General features: G+C 53.8%; 4 protein-coding genes across 4 annotated transcripts; 2 read left to right on the forward strand and 2 right to left on the reverse strand.

The window, feature by feature from the left end:
• Window positions 1-1,050: 1,050 nt before the first annotated feature.
• On the reverse strand, window positions 1,051-3,653 carry CONPUDRAFT_126641 (prephenate dehydrogenase). The gene is made up of 6 exons (XM_007772455.1): window positions 3,343-3,653; window positions 3,116-3,171; window positions 2,770-2,886; window positions 2,298-2,446; window positions 2,091-2,242; window positions 1,051-2,033 (listed from the first exon to the last, which is right to left on the reverse strand). The coding sequence occupies exons 1-6, from the start codon at window positions 3,465-3,467 to the stop codon at window positions 1,229-1,231; spliced, it is 1,404 nt and encodes a 467-aa protein (XP_007770645.1). The 5' UTR covers window positions 3,468-3,653; the 3' UTR covers window positions 1,051-1,228.
• A 1,571-nt stretch (window positions 3,654-5,224) lies between these two features.
• On the forward strand, window positions 5,225-8,667 carry CONPUDRAFT_155589 (uncharacterized protein; the record flags this gene model as incomplete). Its single annotated transcript, XM_007772456.1, has 2 exons — window positions 5,225-5,230; window positions 5,287-8,667. 2 exons carry the CDS (start codon window positions 5,225-5,227, stop codon window positions 8,665-8,667), a joined length of 3,387 nt encoding a protein of 1,128 aa, XP_007770646.1.
• Window positions 8,668-10,574: 1,907 nt separating this feature from the next.
• CONPUDRAFT_166763 (thymidylate kinase) lies at window positions 10,575-11,532 on the reverse strand (the record flags this gene model as incomplete). Its single annotated transcript, XM_007772457.1, has 3 exons — window positions 10,575-11,141; window positions 11,199-11,307; window positions 11,388-11,532. The coding sequence occupies 3 exons, from the start codon at window positions 11,530-11,532 to the stop codon at window positions 10,730-10,732; spliced, it is 666 nt and encodes a 221-aa protein (XP_007770647.1). The 3' UTR covers window positions 10,575-10,729.
• Window positions 11,533-17,572: 6,040 nt separating this feature from the next.
• On the forward strand, window positions 17,573-19,864 carry CONPUDRAFT_106901 (uncharacterized protein; the record flags this gene model as incomplete). Its single annotated transcript, XM_007772458.1, has 2 exons — window positions 17,573-19,114; window positions 19,166-19,864. Coding segments are annotated over exons 1-2 (2,232 nt in total), but the record flags the coding sequence as incomplete, so codon positions are not given.
• Between the last annotated feature and the right edge of the window lie 49 nt (window positions 19,865-19,913).

Genomic DNA, 19,913 nt, shown 5'->3' on the forward strand with positions numbered 1-19,913 from the left:
GAGAATTAGTCCTTGGATTGCGAATTTTGGATGACTTACATCTCTCAGTATTTGCAAGTCACATTTCCGACTCGGAAATTTGCGTCTCGCTGATCACCCGCGCTCACTGATCAACCTGCATTTTTAGCTGCACGCACCCTGGCCCAATCATTTCGCTCAGCCATACCAACGGACCCGGGGCTATGCCCAGTACATTTTTGTTCCGCCGCTGAAATGAGCGAGCGGCAGGAACGTTCGCTGCATCGAGCCTGAAGAATCAGCAGTCATAGGCCCACATCGGCTGCATGCTTACTTGCACAACGGCACATTTCGCTCCGCCAGCAACGGTGTCATCTAACTTAATTCCTGCGAATGGACCTGAGAGCGATCCGATCACCAGCGACTTAAAATGGGCTCGTCGCCGCATGCCCGCGGCGGGAAGGCAGCGGTCGCAGTCGTCTCTGTATGGCTAAATTCATGTCTGTGCTCGTCGTTTATTTCGGACGAAGGGCAGGGTATGATGGGCCGGTGGGTGGGTCCCCGTGCGGTCGGTCTTTGATCTACATGAGGCGTGTAGACGGCCTGAGCGTTTGTGGATACATATGCATGAAGCTAATAATGAATGAGCTTGCACTACTGAGTCAGCATGGGTGTGTCGCACGCTCGCCAGTGGGTGGGTGCGCGGTAGGGCTGGCGCTGTGTCATTAAAAATTGCCAAAAACTGAGGACCTTGATCGCGCAGTCGCCCAGGGTGCATGCGTGCATAAGGCCAATAATTGTCACCAGACTCGGAGTTGCCCTAGATTTTTGGTTTTATTACGCAGCCACCTACGGCGTGTATGCATGCACAAGCCTCAAGCTGACAGAATAGTCATGAAACCTTCCCGAAAGCTCGGCCATTATCATCTGCACTCGCCCATAGCACTTTTAACGTTCGATGAGACGGCGGTGATTAGTGGCAGAGTGCTTCTTACGCTCCGGCGGGCGAACGAACGAATGAGTCCGTGCTGCTCGCTTCCAAAATGTAATAGACCGTTTGTATTTTCTGATATGAAGATCCAAGCAGTCCATAGATATCCATCCGATTACTAGATACAACATCATCTAGATACGCGCGGCACATAGATATCCACAACAACAGCGTGTAACAACAGCACTCCCCCCTCGCGGAGCCAACGCGCCAAAGCATCCCCAAAGAACAACCAAAAAAAGTAAAGCAAAAAAGAGAGCCAAAGAGAGCGCCCCATCCCTAACTCTTACTGCTCTCCGAAATCGCCTTGATCATCGCGCCCCCAATCGTATTCGCCTCGTCAAACTGCGGCTCAAAAAACGCCGCCGTCTCCGCGAACCGCCTTCTATACAGCTCAAAGTTGCCAAACGAGACGCACTGGCTCCAGCCGCGCGCGCCGACGACGAACTCGAGGTCGTCCGAGCGGTGCGAGGTGTCGTACAGCGCGGCGCGCACCGCGGCGTCGAGCCGCGCCTCGGAGCGGAAGAGGTACTCCGCGACGCCGATCCACATCCGGAAGATGGGTGTCGCGGCGAGGTCGAGGTGCACGAACGGGTGGATGCCGAGTTTCGCCCAGCAGTCGACCATCGCGAGGAGGGAGAGGTGCGAGTTGGAGCCGACGCTGTTGGGGCTGGCGTTCCTGTTCCCGGCGCTGGTGTCGTTGGCTGCGTCGCCGTTCGCGACGGCCTTCTTGCTCGGCTTCCCGCCGATCGTGAACTGGTCGAGTACGTCCTCGGTGAGGAAAATCGGCACCCGGCCCTCCTTGTACGCCTGCCCGAACACGCGCTCGCGCGCCTCGAAGACCCGCGCGCGCAGGCCGGGCTCGTCGCCCGCGAGCATGAGCTTGAACAGCTCCGTCGCGCTGCTCGCGTACTGGTCGATCTGCACCTTGGCGGACGGGTTGAGGATCGCGAGCCCGGCGTAGACGTGCCACTTGTTGGCGTAGATGCGGTGCATGATGTTTACTTTGACGGTCTCGATCCCGCCGACGTATTGGCCGTGCTGCCAGGGGTAGTCACGCATCGCGGCCCAGGCGGTGCCCATTCTGCGAGCCCAAGAATGTTAGTGTGGGTATGTGAGAGGGAGGGGCGAAGGAACGCACGTGAGAAATGCGGCATGGGTGACGGCCTGCACGTTGGCAGTGACGAGATCGTGGTCCTCGTACGTGAGGTAAACAAACCGCGAGCGGAAACACTTGAGGATGTTCTCGACGAGGCTGACTGCCCAGTCGGGCGCGCGGTGCTTGATGATGACCTAGCGAACGATCGTCGTCAGCCCTGGGAGGAGTTAGAGCTCATAAGGCACGCACCAGGGGCTGGCCAACAGGGGATACAGTGGGCCCGTGCAGCGAGTGCAGGGAGACGATGTGCGTGTCGAGCGGGAGGTACTTCTCGAATGCGTCCTTCTCAGGCGCTTTTACGGACGTTTGGCCCGCGACAATGGCACCGACCTTGCAGGCTGCAGGGAAAGGAAAGGGGTTTGTGTGAGCATGGTGCCGTGTATCTCCAGAAGTGCTGTTTTATATAAAGAACGCTGAGAAGGAAAGAAATCAAAGGAAAAGGGAATTGAAAGAAGACCGAAAAGAGAGTTAAGGTTGTATGGTCCGGATAGGGGCTAATTGATAGGAGCTCGGACGAACGAGCGAACTGGGAAGGAAGGGAAGGGGTGTGGAAGGGTCGGAAGAAGGAATCCTGGGGAAAGCGGGTGCGAAGATGCAAAGTGTGCAGGCGTGCAAAGAGTGACGTAGGGGAAGAGGCAGAACGGCAACGACGATGACTCACAAGGGCCATACTGGGCGACGACCTTGTCGATGTGCTCCGCCTCGACGGAGAACATGATAAATTCAGATACTCGGGCGACGGCATGGCCGTCTTGAAGAACGGTGATGCCCGGGGTGTCTGTTTGACGTTTGATAGATAGAAGGGTTGGTCGTTCGTGCAGGGCAGGGGCAGATGCAAAGATGAATGTAGGGGTGGATGGAAGTAGGCGGGGATGAGCGTGAAGTGATCGAGTGCAGTTCCGTGAATTTCGAAGGGTGAGCGAAGACGCGAGGAGATGGGCAAGGACAGGTGACCGTCAGCAGGCATGCATAGAGACGGGATGGAGATTTGAGAAAGGGTCACGCACTCGCGTACTTCTCTCGCAGGGACTCGTACTTGGAAGGGAGATCGCATACGTTGATCCTATGGGCACGGGCACATCGCGTGGGCAGGTGAGAGTGGCCGTGCAGACGTAGGGATGTGGTTGGTCGGTATAAAGAGCAAGGTATGTCGTCATGCACAAAAGTGAGAGTCGAGAATGGTGCACATGGTCAGTGAGCGAGGTACATCAAGAGAAGAAGCAAGGAGGCGCACTTTTTCCAACCACCCTGAGAGAGGTACTTGGCGTACATTTCGCCCATAGCACCCATGCCAATGAGACCAATGGTCGGCTGGTCCTCGAAAGCATCGGCAGGGGTGACAGTGGTAGGGGACATCATGATCGGACCGGGTTAGTATAGCGGATATCAGTTAGTAAGAAGGCGGGGGAAGAGGAAGCAAGATGGGGAAGTCGGGGAGGGAGAGGGAGGTGGGGTGAGTAGGTAGAGAGACGGTGGAGGCCGGCGGGGGCTAGTTAAGGCTTGAGGAGTTTGAGAGCAGACCAGGGGAGATGGGATAGGTTTCTGCCTGGTGCTTAGCTGGGTTTGCCTAGTCTGAACGCTAACGGTGATAGCGCCTACTAGGGCTAGTATAGCCTAGGCTAGTGCCAATGAGAATGGATTATGCCCCAACCTGTACAACGATAAAGCTAATGAAGTCGCATATTGTTAGTGAGTCGAATAGGAGTCATACGGGGTATCTCATCGTCGTGGCTGGGATGGCGCTTGGTGGGTTGGCATGGAGCCACGTGTGCCAATGTCCCGTAACGCTCAACCGAGGGAGAAATAGCACAACATGCTCCGTTACGTACATTTGTGTTTCAGTCTTTTCCTCTTTTTCTCTTCCTCGTTCATCCTCACCCGGAGGCAGACGTCGAGCACAGCGGCCAGCGAGCAGACAGCTTTTGTTGAAAGAAGTGCAGAGCTCATCAGTCTCACTTTCTTGCAATCGGCCTCGCTATCAGCACATCCCATCATCCGAAACCAGGCGCCTCTCCTGTGCAGCCGCAACGTTACCGCAGCTGTCCACCGCCCGTGTCCTCTCGTCGTGCAATTATACGTTCCATAATCCGTAGTATCTCCGTAAGTTTCCAGGCACACATCAACGTGCACGCGCCTTTCGTGGCCTCATTTTTCATCCACATCCTTTTTCGTCTCATATTGCTGACTCCTCCTTCCTCCATTCGACGAGCTCATACTTGGTTTCACTCTGACAGTTGCGCCCAATCCGTGGCTGACACTTCGCTGACATATTCCGCTGCCTTTTCATCATTCATCGCGGCTCCCACTCCCTCTGCCTGGGCCCGCCGAGTGCGCCGTCGACGGCTGAAATCTATTTTTCAAATTCAATCTAGACTTTACCCGACTATATGCTGAGGTTCGTATGTTTTCGACCTATCCTCCCGAATGTCTCAGTCCCACTGAAACCTCTTTTTCTTTCCTCTCCCCTGTCCACGCGGTCCTCAGCATATCTCACTTTAGTTCATTTTTTGGCATTTGAGAGGCCATTGCCTGCATATATCGACGCATACACCCATTTATTAACCACGCTCCTTCTTCATTCGCGCGTCCCGCGTATTCCACTCCTTTCCAATCACGCTCCCTGAACACCGTCGTCAAGAGCCCTCTCCCTCAGCCGGTTTCCACCAACGACGCGCGCTCCCTTCCCGAGAACCTTTCACGCATTTTAATTCTCGTGGTCATTTCGCCGCCTGGACCGAGCCCGAGGACCGGATATTTCGATCCGTTGCGCTCCCACTCCTACCATATCAGGCCACTCAGGGACCGATACTTGTTAGCTCTTTATTTTCAGTCCCCGCGCGCGCTCATTTACGACGTATTCTGTTTTTATTTGCGCCCCACCCAGGCTTCCCCTCTTCCTCTTCTACGTTCCTCACGTCCTTGGCCTTTCCCCGTCCCCGGAGCCGCCACAGCTTCGTCCACTCGCCTTTTGTCTTGCCTGCTGGCTTGAAGCCCCCTTTGTGTCGGTGAGTCGCTCTGAGCCGTGCTGTTGGCGAACGCTCCATTGATGGCGATGATCCGTTCCAGACCACCTCTAATTTTGCTGCTCCCATCTTACTCCGGTCATTGATCACCCAATGCCTGTGCGAACCCGTTTATCTCTTGTGTCAGGAACAGAATCATCTTAACGTACTCGTAGCTTTCTTATCAGGCTTCAAGCAGCAGTCGTCACCCCTCGGAGCCGGAGCAGTCTTGGGATGCTCGAAGCACATTCTCAGCGCCTTCAACGCGCCTTCCGCAGTCTTCCCGCCAAGGACGGCCAAATCTCCCATCGGCATCCCAGCCTAGACAACCACATTCCTCCGCTCATTCTATCTATTCGTCGGGCTCGCGCTCGCACTCTCATCACCCTGATGAGCCACCGTCGGTTTCAGCGCCTACGCGCGTGCTGACTGCCCTCGACTCCACCGTGTCCCCTAAAACCCTCACAACCCCACGCAAAGCGTTCATGTCTTCTCAGTCGTCGCTCGGCTCCGACGATCGCTCGAGCGATACACAGCACCGCTCCTCTCCTCGCTCCAGCACATCAGCGATAAGCAAGATCGCCTCTGCGTTCTCCCGCTCGTCAAAGTCAAAATCCATGCGCGCGAGCGTATCGCCCACTGTCCAGAAACCGCCGTCGGATATCAAGTCGTCCATATCTGGCCCCACCACCACCGGCACCGCCGCCCCTAGGCGCCCCAACACGGCGCCGCAGGCACCGTCGCTGATGACCCGGCCGAGGACCGCACCAAGTTCGCCTGCGTCGCCTTCGCGGTCTCAGTTCGCGAGCCAGTTCCACGCCCGGATGAACTTCCCCGTGTCGCCCGCCGAGAGGGATACGTCATACCAGACGTCACCACCTCGCGACCATGCAGAAGAGCAGGAGCCCAGCAGCCCGCGTGGGCTCGCGCTCAAGACGCTCCTCAGCAAGCCTGCGATTCCGTCGTCGTCCGTCGCATCGCTCCATTCTATGCAGTCGGATACCGACAACGGCTCGCGGACGCCGATGGTGCCGCCTGCGCCGCCGCCATACATGCACAACAGGGGCGCACGTAAGATGAGTGCGCCGAGCATTGACGTTGCGGCGACGCCGCAGCCGCAGGGGCGGCGGGTAAATGCCGCTGATGCGGATATCCGCCCTCCCGCCGCGCCGTACATGTCGGAGCGCCACTCGCCTAGCCTCGAGTCCCTGGACGTAATGTGGAAGCCGCAGCAGCCGCAGGGGTCGTCTGTCGAGGCCAGGCAGCGCAATGTGCTGAAGAGGAGGCCGAGCGGGAGTGCGAGGGCTGTGAAGACTACAGAGAGCAAGGAGGTCGTGAAGGAGCGGGAGCTGAAGGATGCGAGTGCGAGGGTGTTGAGGGGCGTTACGAGTATGGAGAAGGTTCGGGATGCGGACGATGGCGTTGTCGCTGGCGGCGGCGGTGGATGGGGGTCGGGGCGGACGAAGCGATCATTCTCGATGAAGACGGTGTCGCCGCCTTCCACGTCGGTTACCGCGCAGTCGTCCTCGGAGAAGTTCAGCTCGCTCGGCCATTCGAGCTCGATGTCGCAAACACCGCAAACACCGCAGCACCGGGAGAAGGCGGATCGCGCACCACCGCCCGCGGCGCTCAATCTGACGCCCGCGGGCGAGGTCGCGCAGGCGTACAAGCAGCAGCGGCTGTCCCCGTTCCCGCGTAGCCGCGCGAGCGCCCCTGCGAGCCCGTCTATGAAGAAGCCGACGCCGCCGACGAGCCCGCACGTGTCAGTGCACTCGGGCGAGCGGTCGCCTGCGCCGTATTATACGGTCTATGGCAACAACTCGGGCAAGACGATACGTGCGGGAGGCCCGGAGGATAGGTGGAGTGGTGTTGAGCGGATTATTCAGTCGACTGTTACTATTTCTGCGGGTGTGGGTGTGGGCAAGACGGCGGCGGAGAAGGAGAAGGAAAGGAGGGAGGAGGGGGAGGGTGCGAGGAGTCTCACGAGGAAGGTGTCGAATCGGTGGAAGAAGGTTACGGGTGGTGGTGGTGTGGTCAAGGATGAGTCGCCGCCCCGTCCGTCGACGCCCAGCTCGCATTCGCGGTCAAAGAGCCAGAGGCCCAGTCTGCAGGAAAACCTTCCGCGCGGGCGCTCCACCAGCCATTCGATCGACGGATATCCCGAGACTCATAAAGTTAATGGTGGTGTTGGGGTGAAGCACGGGAGAGCAGAGACGGATCCAACGACGGGGCTTGGGACGCCCTCGCGCACGAACGGGAAGGAGGAGACGAACGGGAAACTGTGGAAGCTTATGAAGCGCATCAGCACGGGTGCGCTGCGCGATCGCTTTCAGGCGGAGAAGACGCCGCCGCCCGTCCCGTCGATCCCGAAGGAGTACCTCGACAGTGTGCACTCCAACGGGGCAAACAGTGCGCCGACTACGCGGTCGTTCGACAGGCCGTCGACGGCGCAGAATGGGTTGTCGCGGCCTGGGATCGGGATTGTGACGTCCCCGCTGACGACCTCGCCTCCGCCTTCGGCTATCCCTGCGTATGGGAGGACGAAGCGGCCCTCGACGGCACCAAAGACCATAGGTGGGACCCCGGCCCGACCGAGCTTCACGACGTCGTCCTCGCCTAATTCATCAGACGTCGCGTCGAGCAAGTTCTTCAACCGCACGCACTCGGCGAGGTCATCGGTCTCATCGTATGGCGAAGAGCTTCCACCGCCCGTTCCTGGTAGCTCGATGTCTGCGTCTGGCCACGAGACGGCCCGCCACATCATGCCCCCGCACGAGCTGCTCCGCATCGCGACGCGGGACGAGGAGGAGCGCAAGGCGCTCGACGGCGCCGCTTCCAATCGTTCGCGCGATCGCTCGCCACGCCGCACGATTTCAAGCCCGTCGGAGGTCATCGCGCCCTTCAAGCGTGGTAATCAGCGCGATCTGTCGCCCATGCCCATTACCATCCCGCGCAAGAGGGAGAACAAGGATTCGACGCCCACCGGTTCGCCGACGTCCCCGTTGATCCCGAAGTTTGACTGCGCGAATGCGGTGAACTCAACTCAGTCGCTCAAGGACGATACGGTCGCCTCGCCCATCGGATCTACCAACAGCGGAGAAAGAGGTACCGGAGGGCTTAATCCGCCGCCGAGGCCTACGCGGAGCACACTGCGCCCCTCGGGCACGTTCGGGCGCACGTTTGGCAGGGATAACAGCGGCTCCCCGGAGGATGGCAAGCGGGACACTTTGAAGTTGGAGCGCCCCGACAGCCGCAGCGACTCGAAGCGTGGCTCCAACTGCACCGTGCGCAGTCGCACCAAGTCTGAGGGCGCCTCGATGCGCGGCGAGCGTGAGACGTCCAAAAAGACGCCGCTCACGTTCCGCCCGCTGGACGATTCGTCGCGCAAGCCGCCGCTGAGCGAGAAGGAGAAGGCGGATATCTGGGATGATCTACTCGAGCGCAGTGCGCAGGCGGGCGGGACGCTCCATATCGGCGGTGGCGGGCTCATGTCGGACGATATGCGCCTCTCGCGGGCGATGTCGTCGCGCATGTCGAATTATTCGGAACTGGCTTAGAAGAAAAGAAGGGATTTTTTTGCCTGTATATTATTAACCCATGGTTTGCTCGCCTCCTGCGGAGCGAAGGCATCGCACTGACTCGGCTTCACTTGACTTGACCTGGCTTGGCCTTCATTGTACATCTTATCCGCCATGCATCCCTCGTTCGCTATCACGCTACACGCTCTCACAAGACCACTTATACCCCTCGGTTCGATTATACCTCGTCGCGCTCCCGCCGTTGCCATCGCCATCGCAACTGTGTACAAAAGTCTGCAATTCTCCTCGCTTCCGCACCGCTGGCTCGTTCATACCCATCCTTCGCTTTTACTGGTTTTCCCTTACTCACACGCATAGTCGCCCGCTCGCTTACTTACCACAACCACCCCCCTACCGCATCGTTCTCTTAGTCGACCATACACACGCATATACACACTCCGCGGTCAACACAGGCACATCAGATTACTCACACTTTCGTTGTAAAGATAGGATAGACACGTCACCGAGGTTAATCGTTTCTTCCTCTTTTTTTATTGGGCACGTTCATTGTTCTTGCGTATCGTACGGATACTTTGCTCGTCTCTCGTCTACCTCTCGTTTGTTTTCATAGTTATTCAACCTGTCTTATCACACACGTTTATCGTATCGTATATCACTTTCTTTTTCTCCTACGTTGGATGTGGATTGGCTCTATTAATTTGCCCTACATATACTCTGCTAACCTATTGATCACACTCGAGCGGACTTGCCCACGGTCGTCCGGCCGCCGAGGCGGCTGATTTATATGGACGATGAGGATACGATGAGAATGTTGTTGATAACTTGATTGCGCAGTGAAGAGGGTCGTCTATCGTTTCTGATGTTGTCTTTGGACATCATGCTGCGCGTTACCCTGAACATTTTATCCTGCCCCCAGCGATTGGACCACGTCTCCACTGGCACACGGGAGCGCGATGAAAGTCTCTCAAGGGCCGGAGATACAGTCATATTGAGCGCCGCATCGAGAACTTCGCGGGCCTTGACTACACTTGTTCGTTGGCCCTGGCGACGAGGTGGATGGATGTGTGGGGGGAGCGTGGGTGTATCCGCCGATGTTATTCTCTACACACGACCGCGGCGATCCCGCGGGGAGCTCGTGGTGCCTGAAACGGGGGAGGGGTGACGGACTCTAAAGCGACAGGAAAGCCGGCGGTGATGCAATAATAAGATTATCACTGCGATCGAGGTTTCGTACCGGTTCGTCCACCCTGACCTGAGTCTGGGAGTTGTCTTTTGCTTAGATATGATAGTCGTTGGGCTGATGGTTCTGCTTATGTGAGTGTAGTGGCCACCGTCGTGGGACGATCGTGAGACCGCGTGTTGGAAAAGCACGAGACCGAACCTAGCACGATATCACTAGGATATAGTAGCAGAGCCTAAGTGACAGCCTGTGATAGCGTACATCTTTGTTGACGTACATCAAGATTGTTTAAGAGCGAGTGCGGGGCTGAGTGCGAGCCCTCTACACCATTGTGTCTCTTCCGACGTCTGATCATGATATGTGTTGTCGGATGGTGCTGGAGAAACTGCTTGCGTTTACTCGATTTCGAGGTTTATTTGATGTTTACGTCGTTTATTTGCACGCAGACCACGCTTGAGTAACATTTCCCAGCCGCCAATACCACTGAAATGATGAGGTAGCATTATTTTACAATACACGACATCCGTCGAGTATGTCTGGTCTAGCCAAGTAAAATACATCAATTCCAGTTGTCAAATATTTACCTGACTTCATTTGTGGGTGTTTATTTTACTCTTTCTTTCCCCGCTCCATTCCTCCTGTCAGTCTCGCGTTAAGCGAAGGTATATTTCTACGCTGACATTCACATATAGCGCCTCAGTAAGTTTGCCCGCGAATAAATGACATGATACATCAATCAATTCCCGTGAACATATGGTACTGGGATAGAGGTGCCATACAAGCATGTCTAGCGTTTCCTATTCTTGTTGACTCTACTGTTCTTCTTCGACAGCAATTTCGAGACGAAACAGAGGTATGTACTCGAATCGGTGAATTCCTTCACCTGCGCACACACTAGAGTTATGCAGACGGTGCCCACAGTTGTCTGACTGGCCCGTTCACCTGCGAGGCAGCCTCGCGAACCGCTTTCAAGACCGCATCCTTGACTTGGTTCACCCCCTGGCTGGCATCTATATCGACCCACTTGTATCCTTCCTTAATCACCTCGTTCTTGACGCACGAGAACGCCTCCAGAACAGATTTCTGAACTTTTTTCTGTTCGTAACGCTCGTCCCCGTAGCCGCCCCGACTACCGGCTACCTCAGGATTGATATCCAAGAACAAGATGAGATCGGGCGCAGGTAGCCCCCTATCCGGAGATTGACACCATTCGTACGAGAAACCCTTCTGCAAGGAAAACGCGACGCCGGAAAAGGCGTACCGATCTACGATAACGGTCACGCCCGATTCCAGGTGGGACATGATGTCCGATCTACAGGGCGTCGAATCCATTAGCTTTTATAGAGCAGGAAAACGCCTGAAAGCTTACGCGTCTTCCCAACGATTAGCGGAGAAGAGAAGATGTATAGCTTGATCGTCCAAGCTGGTTTGCTGTTGAAGGTACGAGTCGATTATTTGCCCGATCGGAGTGGTACGATCTATTTTGGCCCAAGCGTGTTTGATCAGAAGGCGACTAGGCAGAGAGCTCGCTTGGTCGGAAAAAATTGTCGGCACACACCAGGAAACTTCATAGTGACAGTACTCGTGTCCGAGCCAGACTCCCTAATGAGCTCCTGGCGGAGGAGTTCAACTTGAGTACTCTTGCCTGATCTGTCCAGACCCTCGAAGACGATGAACATCCCGCGCTTTTGTTGGCTGGCCATTGGGTACGGAAAAGTTGTTAAGCGTGATAACGGGAGGTGAAAGGAGATGAAGAAGAGGTGCCGCTCAAATTTGGTCCAACACGCGTCAACATCGCGTTGAGGATATTTGTCTTTGCTTGTATCAACTCTTTCCTTTTTGGGTCCTCTCCTCCTTATACACTTTGTCAGAGCGAAGCTGCAAGGCGCACATCTTGTACCGCGAAGGAGTATTCCCATCCATAAGTATTGTGTATATTGGTGTCTTCAGTATAATCAAGAGCCTCAACATGTGAAACCGACCACGGAGTGCCAGCTTTCTTGGTAATGGATTTTCACATAAAAACAATTGTCTTGACAATTGTACAACTTATGAAATCTCAAATAAAATATGGAGATATCGCGATTGTATTCGACAACATCAGGCAACATCCGAGACGCGTCCATGGCGAGCTTGATGACGGTGAGGCACGATGGCTTTTATTTTAGCCTATTTTAACCCTTACTTCAGCCTCATCGCGTTGCATGGAACGCGCTACCGTCCTCTTCCTTCCAAATGCTTGCTTGCTTCTTCATCGTCAAGTCAAAGAATATGTACATGCGCCTCATACTCCAGATCTTAGAGTTTCTCGAACTGACTATCGCTCAAACGGACAGATCCTCCCTTGCGCGTTTGGCTCGCGTATGCAAAGCTCTCGAGGAGCCCAGCCTAAATGCCCTCTACCGTGAGATCGACTGTTTCCGCTCTTACCTCACCTGTCTGCCTTGTGATCTGTGGCTCTTCGACAATTAATACGCCGGGCTAGTTTCTTTCCTTGTGATTAGATCCATGATTATAATGCTGCCATTGACTGACCTCGTTTTGCCGTTAGGTGCTCAAGCTCAAGCGCCAAGTCATACAGGCTGACTGGGCCACGCTAGCCAAGAACGCGAAGCGTGTGCATGTTAAGTTCGACAGGAAACAGATGGAATGCGTGGAAAAGTCCGAGCAGATAAGACGGTCTGGGAAGCCCTGAATCATTGTCCACTCCCTGTTCTCTTTCCAGGTTTAAACACGCTTGACTTTCATGTCTTAACTTTAGGGCCACTGTTCCTTGGCCGATATTTATTCGGCTCTCAGCTTCAACACGTTTCGGTTTCCGTGTCTTCGTGTCACCTTATGTGTGCGGTCAAGGATATACGGGTGCATTTTCCGATGATATAGTTGATGAGACTTACAGGTGGATCATCAAGTACCAATATCCCTCCTTCGTTCGAGGAGGCTATGTTCTATGTGCCTGCTTTCTCGGCTAAACACGCTAGACTGCGGCTCAGACTCTTGTTTCTCTAAATCCGTTTTACACCACGTTGCACACCAGCCACTGGAAGGCTTCAGATACCTTCGCGTCTCGTTATCATCAGATAATCTGGACTGGATCAAATATAGCGCTAGCTTTGGGATCAGAGGCCTAACTAGCCTGTCGTTGGAGACACGCAGCTATCATCTTGCCGCCTCCGCCGTCAACCATTTTCTCGGTGACAATGTAATGGGATTTCCATAGGCCAACATTGATAATCTGGCTATCCGGTGCACGTGGCGCAGGGGCTTGCGATTCTCAAAACCGTTCTACGGTTCCCTCTCCCGCCGTATCGAGTCCGCAAGCCTCCGCAAGCCTCTCACTATCCGAACGGTCTCTACTTCTGAGAAAGACTGGATTTTGGCAAAGCCATCGGTGGCCACTTATGGCTTTGTCTCGAGAGATGCGGTTATTCCCTTTCCAAACCTACCACCTCCAGCTCACCCGCCAAAGTCCAGCGTCGTTTTGAGCTTGTCGTGCGTGATCTTGGAGACACACACTACGATGCATATACTTGGTCTGACTTGTGCCTACACTCGGAGGGATGGCTTTGGGATGGTCAGTGGAGGATAATATAGATTCCACATTAATGCAAGCCAACCCAGGGTGATCATCACATCGGATAGTATGAGAAGACGGACCATGTGAGGAAGCTGGGAGGGGGTGTTGTCCTGGACTCTCGGAATATCGCGTGTTATGGGGTCCTTTGTATATACGTACAACAAAACGTCATCAGAAACTCTTGTATATCATGACCGTAAGCGTAGATTCGGGGCGCAGTGAACGGCAGCACACCATGGGCGGCGTAGTCAGGCTTCTGCAAGAGCTTCTGAATACTTATGTCTACCGTCAAGTTCATACCACGATCCAAGTGGATAGATGCTACGGATACAAAAGCCCCTCTCTATCCACGATAATATGACAACAGTAGAGGGCGGAGGGCTGTAGAAGGCGACCGGTGACGAGGGACGCTTGGAGATGGTGGGGTAAGGCGAAGGCAACGCGCCCTGCAGTTATCGGCGCTCGGAGCCGCGGGCCGACTCCGTTCCTTGAGCTTGGGAAGCGTGAGAATTTGGCACCCGGGTCGCATGCTTTCCGTCCAAGTCTCGCGCTCTCCAGTGTCAGTCTTCCTCGGAAAATGACAGGGTTTTTGTCCAATTCAGCCAACATGTCTACACTACAACGTCACTAGCCCATCAAAAAACGCCTGGTTCGAGACTTCAACGTCACGATAGTTCCTTCGGCCATCATACTGTACCAATGTCGCTCTCGACCCCGCAATCCCAGAAATGGTGGTCTTGTGCTTATACCAGACGACGTGAACATGATGTCGGCTTTCCTGCTATGTTTTAACCAGTCCCTTTGGCGAAGCGTTACCACCCTAAATGAATGTGGGCGTGCTTTAATCCATAGAATGGGCAAAGAATGACGGCAGAAAAAGATGTTCACATCATCCAGTAGGTTATCTCCACCCTCGCTTCCGCCAAGATATCTTTGATCTCCCATCTCTACGGAATGGGCATCGTAGCACCGCCAGGCAGCAGACAGTCCTCAACAAGTGTAAGGGGAAGGATACCTAGTGATTGTATCGGAGAGGATACTTGGGTTACACGTTTAAGGTGAGTTGACAGCCTCCTTTCGCTTTCACTCTATCCTTGATGTTCGAATAGGAGACATATGCCTCACTGTTCTGTCCGCCCCGGGCATACGTCCTCATCCCAGGCCCTGGTGGTCAATTTCGGACTTCATAGTCGCCGTGTCATCCAGCGCTGAGGTTCATACGACAGGTCAGTCTCTCGTTCAACCGCTGCCCCTTCTTTTCTTATCCCCCACTCCTTATATCAGAGTAAGAGAAGTCTGCAGTCATGCCGGCAAACTGGTCTCACGCATTCATTTCGTCGAGATAGCGTGCGAGCAGCCCCTGCCGCTGTGAGGCTCGCGGAGGTGCAATTGGCATCAAGCGGACCTTCACCGGGTCACTTATGAGTACTCTGTCTCGCTCTGCATTGACGTCTCATTCAAGAACGTCCCGTAAAATCACTACGGAGACGAGCAGCGAGGGAAGGTCGGGGTAGGGGCGAGCGCTAGAGAAGCGGTGATCAGTATGGAGGTGGACCCTGTCATTGCTGCGAAGGGGTAGAGAGTAAGGCAAGGAGGTCAAGTTTGGTGCGTTTATCCTCGCCATCTGGGCTGGGATCTTGAGGTGATAAGACGCACGTGGTATTTTCAGGGATACAATGATAAGCCGAAGTCAGTCAATCGCGCCGTCTACCGAGTGGCTCGACGAGCAGGAGCGGGTCGACCAAGACCAGGAGACGGATACCCCACGAAAGGCAAGGTCGCGTTCTCTGTTTCGATATTCAGAGACGCGCACTTCGCTTTGCTACGAATTTCGTGGGCAATTACGTAAAAGTACGTTTCTCTGCGACCATACCTTTTCCCTCTCCTTGCCTCCACCTCTTAGCGGTTTGGACCACCGAGCGATTCTGACGCCATGGTGATAGGTACACCTTCGAAGCGACAGACAGCCAGTTCTTCACGAACAGAAAGGAGGAAGTGCTTAACGTTATCAATGGGGCCTGCCATTTCGTAACGGTCGATACAACGTGATTGTGCTTCGACTGCAAGCTAACAATCCGCAACTCGCTCCAGGTGTGGATGCACGAGGCCGTTCCTGCGCCGCTCATCGGGGACTCGGGGTATGTTTTCCTCTCGTGAGCTCCGTTTGGCCTCAGCAATGTTCGATATGACAAGCAGGTACGGCAGCTCGCAGGCAATCGAAACCCCACTTACTGAAAACTGTTGCCAGCCCATCTGCACGTGTATTGAGTAAATATTCAGCTTGTGCTGACAATGGGCCGATCTAGTCTGCCCGTGACCGTCATGAGAAGCCCTCAACGCGCGTTCCTGCAAGCTCATGCGAGAGTGACTTCCATGTGGCATCGGGATCCTTCCACCTTTCGTAAGTCCTTCTCCATAGTTTCTGTTACCTTGCGCCAACGTTCGAGGAACCAGAACAGTCCAAGAATAGGTTAGCGCCCAGCTAGAATTTAACTTTGTTTTACTGCTGTGCACCATGCAGTGTTCACCCGTTCGTCGCATTGCACTACATCGTTTCACCTGTACCAGATTCTAATTCTATCCATCAATGTTGTGAAGCGGATGCTTGCAGACGTGTGGGGAAGCGGGGGAACGAATAGTACACGAATTGCTGGGTACTGCGTACCACAGCGCTCAGGAAGCAGGCTTCTTCCGCGTGCGTCTGAGATTATTCTCATAATCACGCCGTATCTCACAAACTCCGTCAGTTACACCAGATTGTTATTCAGTCTTACATCCTCTTGGGTAACATGGATTGATGTTATATCACGACCAACCACATGAATATTGATAGTATAGACTTCATTCCGTGAATCGTCGATCGTGTTGCTCCTCAGATATGCGCAAGCACAGCAACCTCCGTCACCACTTGGTCGCCACTTTGGATAAAGATCGTGAATATAGCACGTAAACGCCCAGGTACCAATGCTCAGTATCAATTCGGATGCTATACCCTTTCCTTCACGTTGTTGGAGAGTCGACAGAAACATCGAGGTTTCATTTTGCTCATTCTTCCGTTTGCTGTGCAGAGGGGTGGCGATGGCGATGTGTTCCGCATGCACTCCCTCACCATGCCGAGAGCAAAGTCAGGCTGACTCTTGTCCAGCGCAGTGGTAAGCTCATTAACTTGTGGCGGAATCTTCCGATGGCTATCCATTCGCCCTCCATCACGCTGGGTATCACGGACCTTATCAAGCTGATGTTAGCCATGACGTTCTCAGCGCTTTCTCGGAGATGTGACCTCCTAATAGGCGCTTATCTGAAGGATCTCGATCGATAGGACGGCGAACTCTACCTCGTGTATCCCTTGGATGTGCGCGCACGCTAATGTAGCAAGATCATGTTCTAAGATTAAACCTTTCCTGTAGGCGAGTGTTACTTCCAGCGCATCATGGCTGGTGCAGTGGCGTCATGCTGTGGACGCATGTCGACCTTGTGGTGAAGCTGCGGCTACAAGACGCCGACGTCTCTCTTGTTTCTCTTCTCCGACGTCTCTCACCAAACGTCTAAGTCAATCCTCAAAAACAAACTCCTCGGAACCTCTACCCTCGACTCAACGGCTCTTCTTCAAACGTGCGATTTAAGCTTAGCTTCAACACGCGTTCATTCTCTTTCACCCATTCCCAGCAGATTCTCAATAGCTCCTACGCGACAAGGTCACATTTCTCTCTTCGGACCTACCAGTTGTTCACTCGCATCTTCGCGCATCTCACTTCACGTCTCTCAATCCATCCTTTTCTCTTCCGTTCAGTTTCTCTTCTTCTTCCCTTGCGTTTCCCCATCTCTCTGCATACGTTTACACAGCACTCTCGTATCACAGAACGACTTCAGCGCTTTTTTTACAGCTTTTTACAGGTTCAGCGTCCGCGGTGGAACATCAAGTTATCTCCGTTGTCTCTTTAGCTTTCTCTCCCACAGATCTTTACAGGTTATCCGTAGGACATCAAGCAAGTATCTAGGTTCTTTCTTACAGATCGTTTGCGGCGTTCGCACGTACGCACTACACTCAGGCCACCCCTTCCCCTCCCCATTTCCCACACGCTTCCACAGGAGTATTGGACGAACGTACAGGTAAGCCTCCTGAGCCTTCAAATAATCAAAGATCGTACTAACGTACCGCTTGCTAGGTTTCAACCATGCCAGACCAGGTTCGCCAAGATGCTTGGACGAAACTCGGGAATCTTTGCGTTCACTCTGCCAAGTTCGACTCTCCACAGCGACAGCCCTTTTCCCAGTGTCTCCAGGGCACACGTGTACAGCTCCTCGATGCTCTCCGCAAAACCATTCGCACGCAGGATCAGAAGATCATTTGGCTTTTCGGAGAGTCGGGGACAGGCAAGTCCGCCATAGCCCATACCCTCGCACAGGAGTTCTCCTCCTCCGACGCCCTCGCAGCGTCATTCTTCTTCTCCCGTCGGCATGACATCCGCAGCACTACCGATCGCTTCATTCCTACCATCGCTTATCAGCTCGGTCTGTTCCATCCACATGCACAAATCAAGATCATCGACGCTCTTGTTCGCGATCCTGCTCTCCTTGATCCCGACCGCTCTCGTGAAGACCAGCTCACCCGACTTATTTTGGCGCCGCTTCGCGAACTTAAGATGGGTTGGAAAGATTCTAAAAGAAAGATACTCATGATCCTCGATGCACTGGATGAATGCGAGCCGGGTCTTGGTAATCACCAGTTGCGGCAGCTTGTTTACTTCTGTGTCAAAGCGCTTCAGGGAGAAAACTCGGCAAATTTCCATGTGGTGATGACCAGCCGCCCGTACGACAGTATCAACGACGCCATGAGTCAAACGAGTTCAATCATACCTCTTGATATCGACGACTATAACGCATCAGAAGATATTGAGCTTTTTCTTCGCTCGTCGTTCAGACGAATGGGTAGTCATCCTTCAGTTCTATGGCCTTCGGAATCCGACCTTTCCCTATTATTAGAGAAAGTGGCTCGCAGGTTTATCGTAGCCACCACAGTGATGAGGATGTTGGAGCAAAAACGCCCGCCGGAACGTCGCTCATTCTTGTGCACTCTGCTCCAGACTGGCCAGCTTAACAGCATTGACGAGTTGTATCGTGGGGTTATTACGACATCGCAGTATTCTTCCAAGGCTGCATGGCTGGTTGTTATTATTCTCTCACTACAGCAGCCACTGTCCACACCCGAACTCTCCCATCTCCTTCATTTTGAGGTGCGACCTATGCTTGACTCCATTGCAGCCATCATCTCCGTCCCACCCACGAACTCCAGAGAGCTCGTCTCAACCTATCACACGTCCATCCGTGATTTCTTTTGGGATGCAACACGCTCCCAAAATCTCTATGTTGATCCAGCGGTCGCCCACAGTCACCTCGCATCCAGCTCTTTAGCCCTCCTTAACGATTCGCTCACGAGAGACATTTGCGGATTAGGCGATGCATCGCTCTTACATTCCGAGATAGAGGACTTTGACATCAAGAGGGAGGCGGCCATATCTTCCGCTCTTGAATATGCCGTGACTCACTGGCTTCATCATCTCCACGAGTCGCCACCCGATTCCAGGCTGCAAGAGCTCCTGTCTTTGTTTGCAAAACAGCACATACTCCACTGGATTGAAGCTGCCTCCATTGTGGGTAGTTTAAACTCCTGCATAGCGTCTCTATTTAAAGCACTTGCACGAGTGAAAGTACGTTAATAACACCTTTTGAGCGCTCTTGTTAAATCTTGCCCTCGCTAGACTTGGCAGTCTATCGCCGATCAAGAATACATCAACGATCTTTTATACGATGCCTATAGGCTCATGAACGAGTTCCTTGATTGCATTAGCGAGTCTTCCCTACATGTTTATCACACTGCCATCCCCTTGTGCCCAACACAGGCAAGCTTAAGACTCGAAGAGCACTACGCTGCGCATGTAAAAAAGGCATCAACAGTCGTCATAGAGGGACTGGATGACAAATGGAGCCCCATTATCCGTGAAATCAGCTTCAATGGTGGCCTCGTCGTTTGCGTTTCTTTTGACGCGCGCCTTGTCGCAGTTGTCAGGAAAACGATCGTCGAGATATGGGACATTACAGCTGGTCTCATGAGAACCTCTCACGATATTTCGGCACGTCGTTCAATTTTCAATTGTGCTTTCGCCAGGGACTCCTCGTCACTTGCATACTCTTCGGTATACCAAAACAGCATCGGACGTTTATCCAATTCGAGTCTTGAAGTGCACGTTTGGTCACTGTCTACCAACATGGTCTTGTTGATTGATAACACGCCGCCTAGCACTAAATCTCTTCGACTTAGGGGGGAAGTTGCTATATCCTCGTTGGGTGATCGTGTAGCCTGGGCGACAGAAGAGACACTTAGTGTTTCTTCAAAGGATAGAAACGGTGCAGCGCAATTCAGCCTTAACTTCAAGAGAAACTTTGGGGATGTTACTAGCTGTCTACCAGAATCCGAGTCCTCTGTTTGCCGTCATCTACTGTTGTCGC

Source organism: Coniophora puteana (assembly GCF_000271625.1).
Source record: "Coniophora puteana RWD-64-598 SS2 unplaced genomic scaffold CONPUscaffold_9, whole genome shotgun sequence".
Classification (NCBI taxonomy): domain Eukaryota; kingdom Fungi; phylum Basidiomycota; class Agaricomycetes; order Boletales; family Coniophoraceae; genus Coniophora; species Coniophora puteana.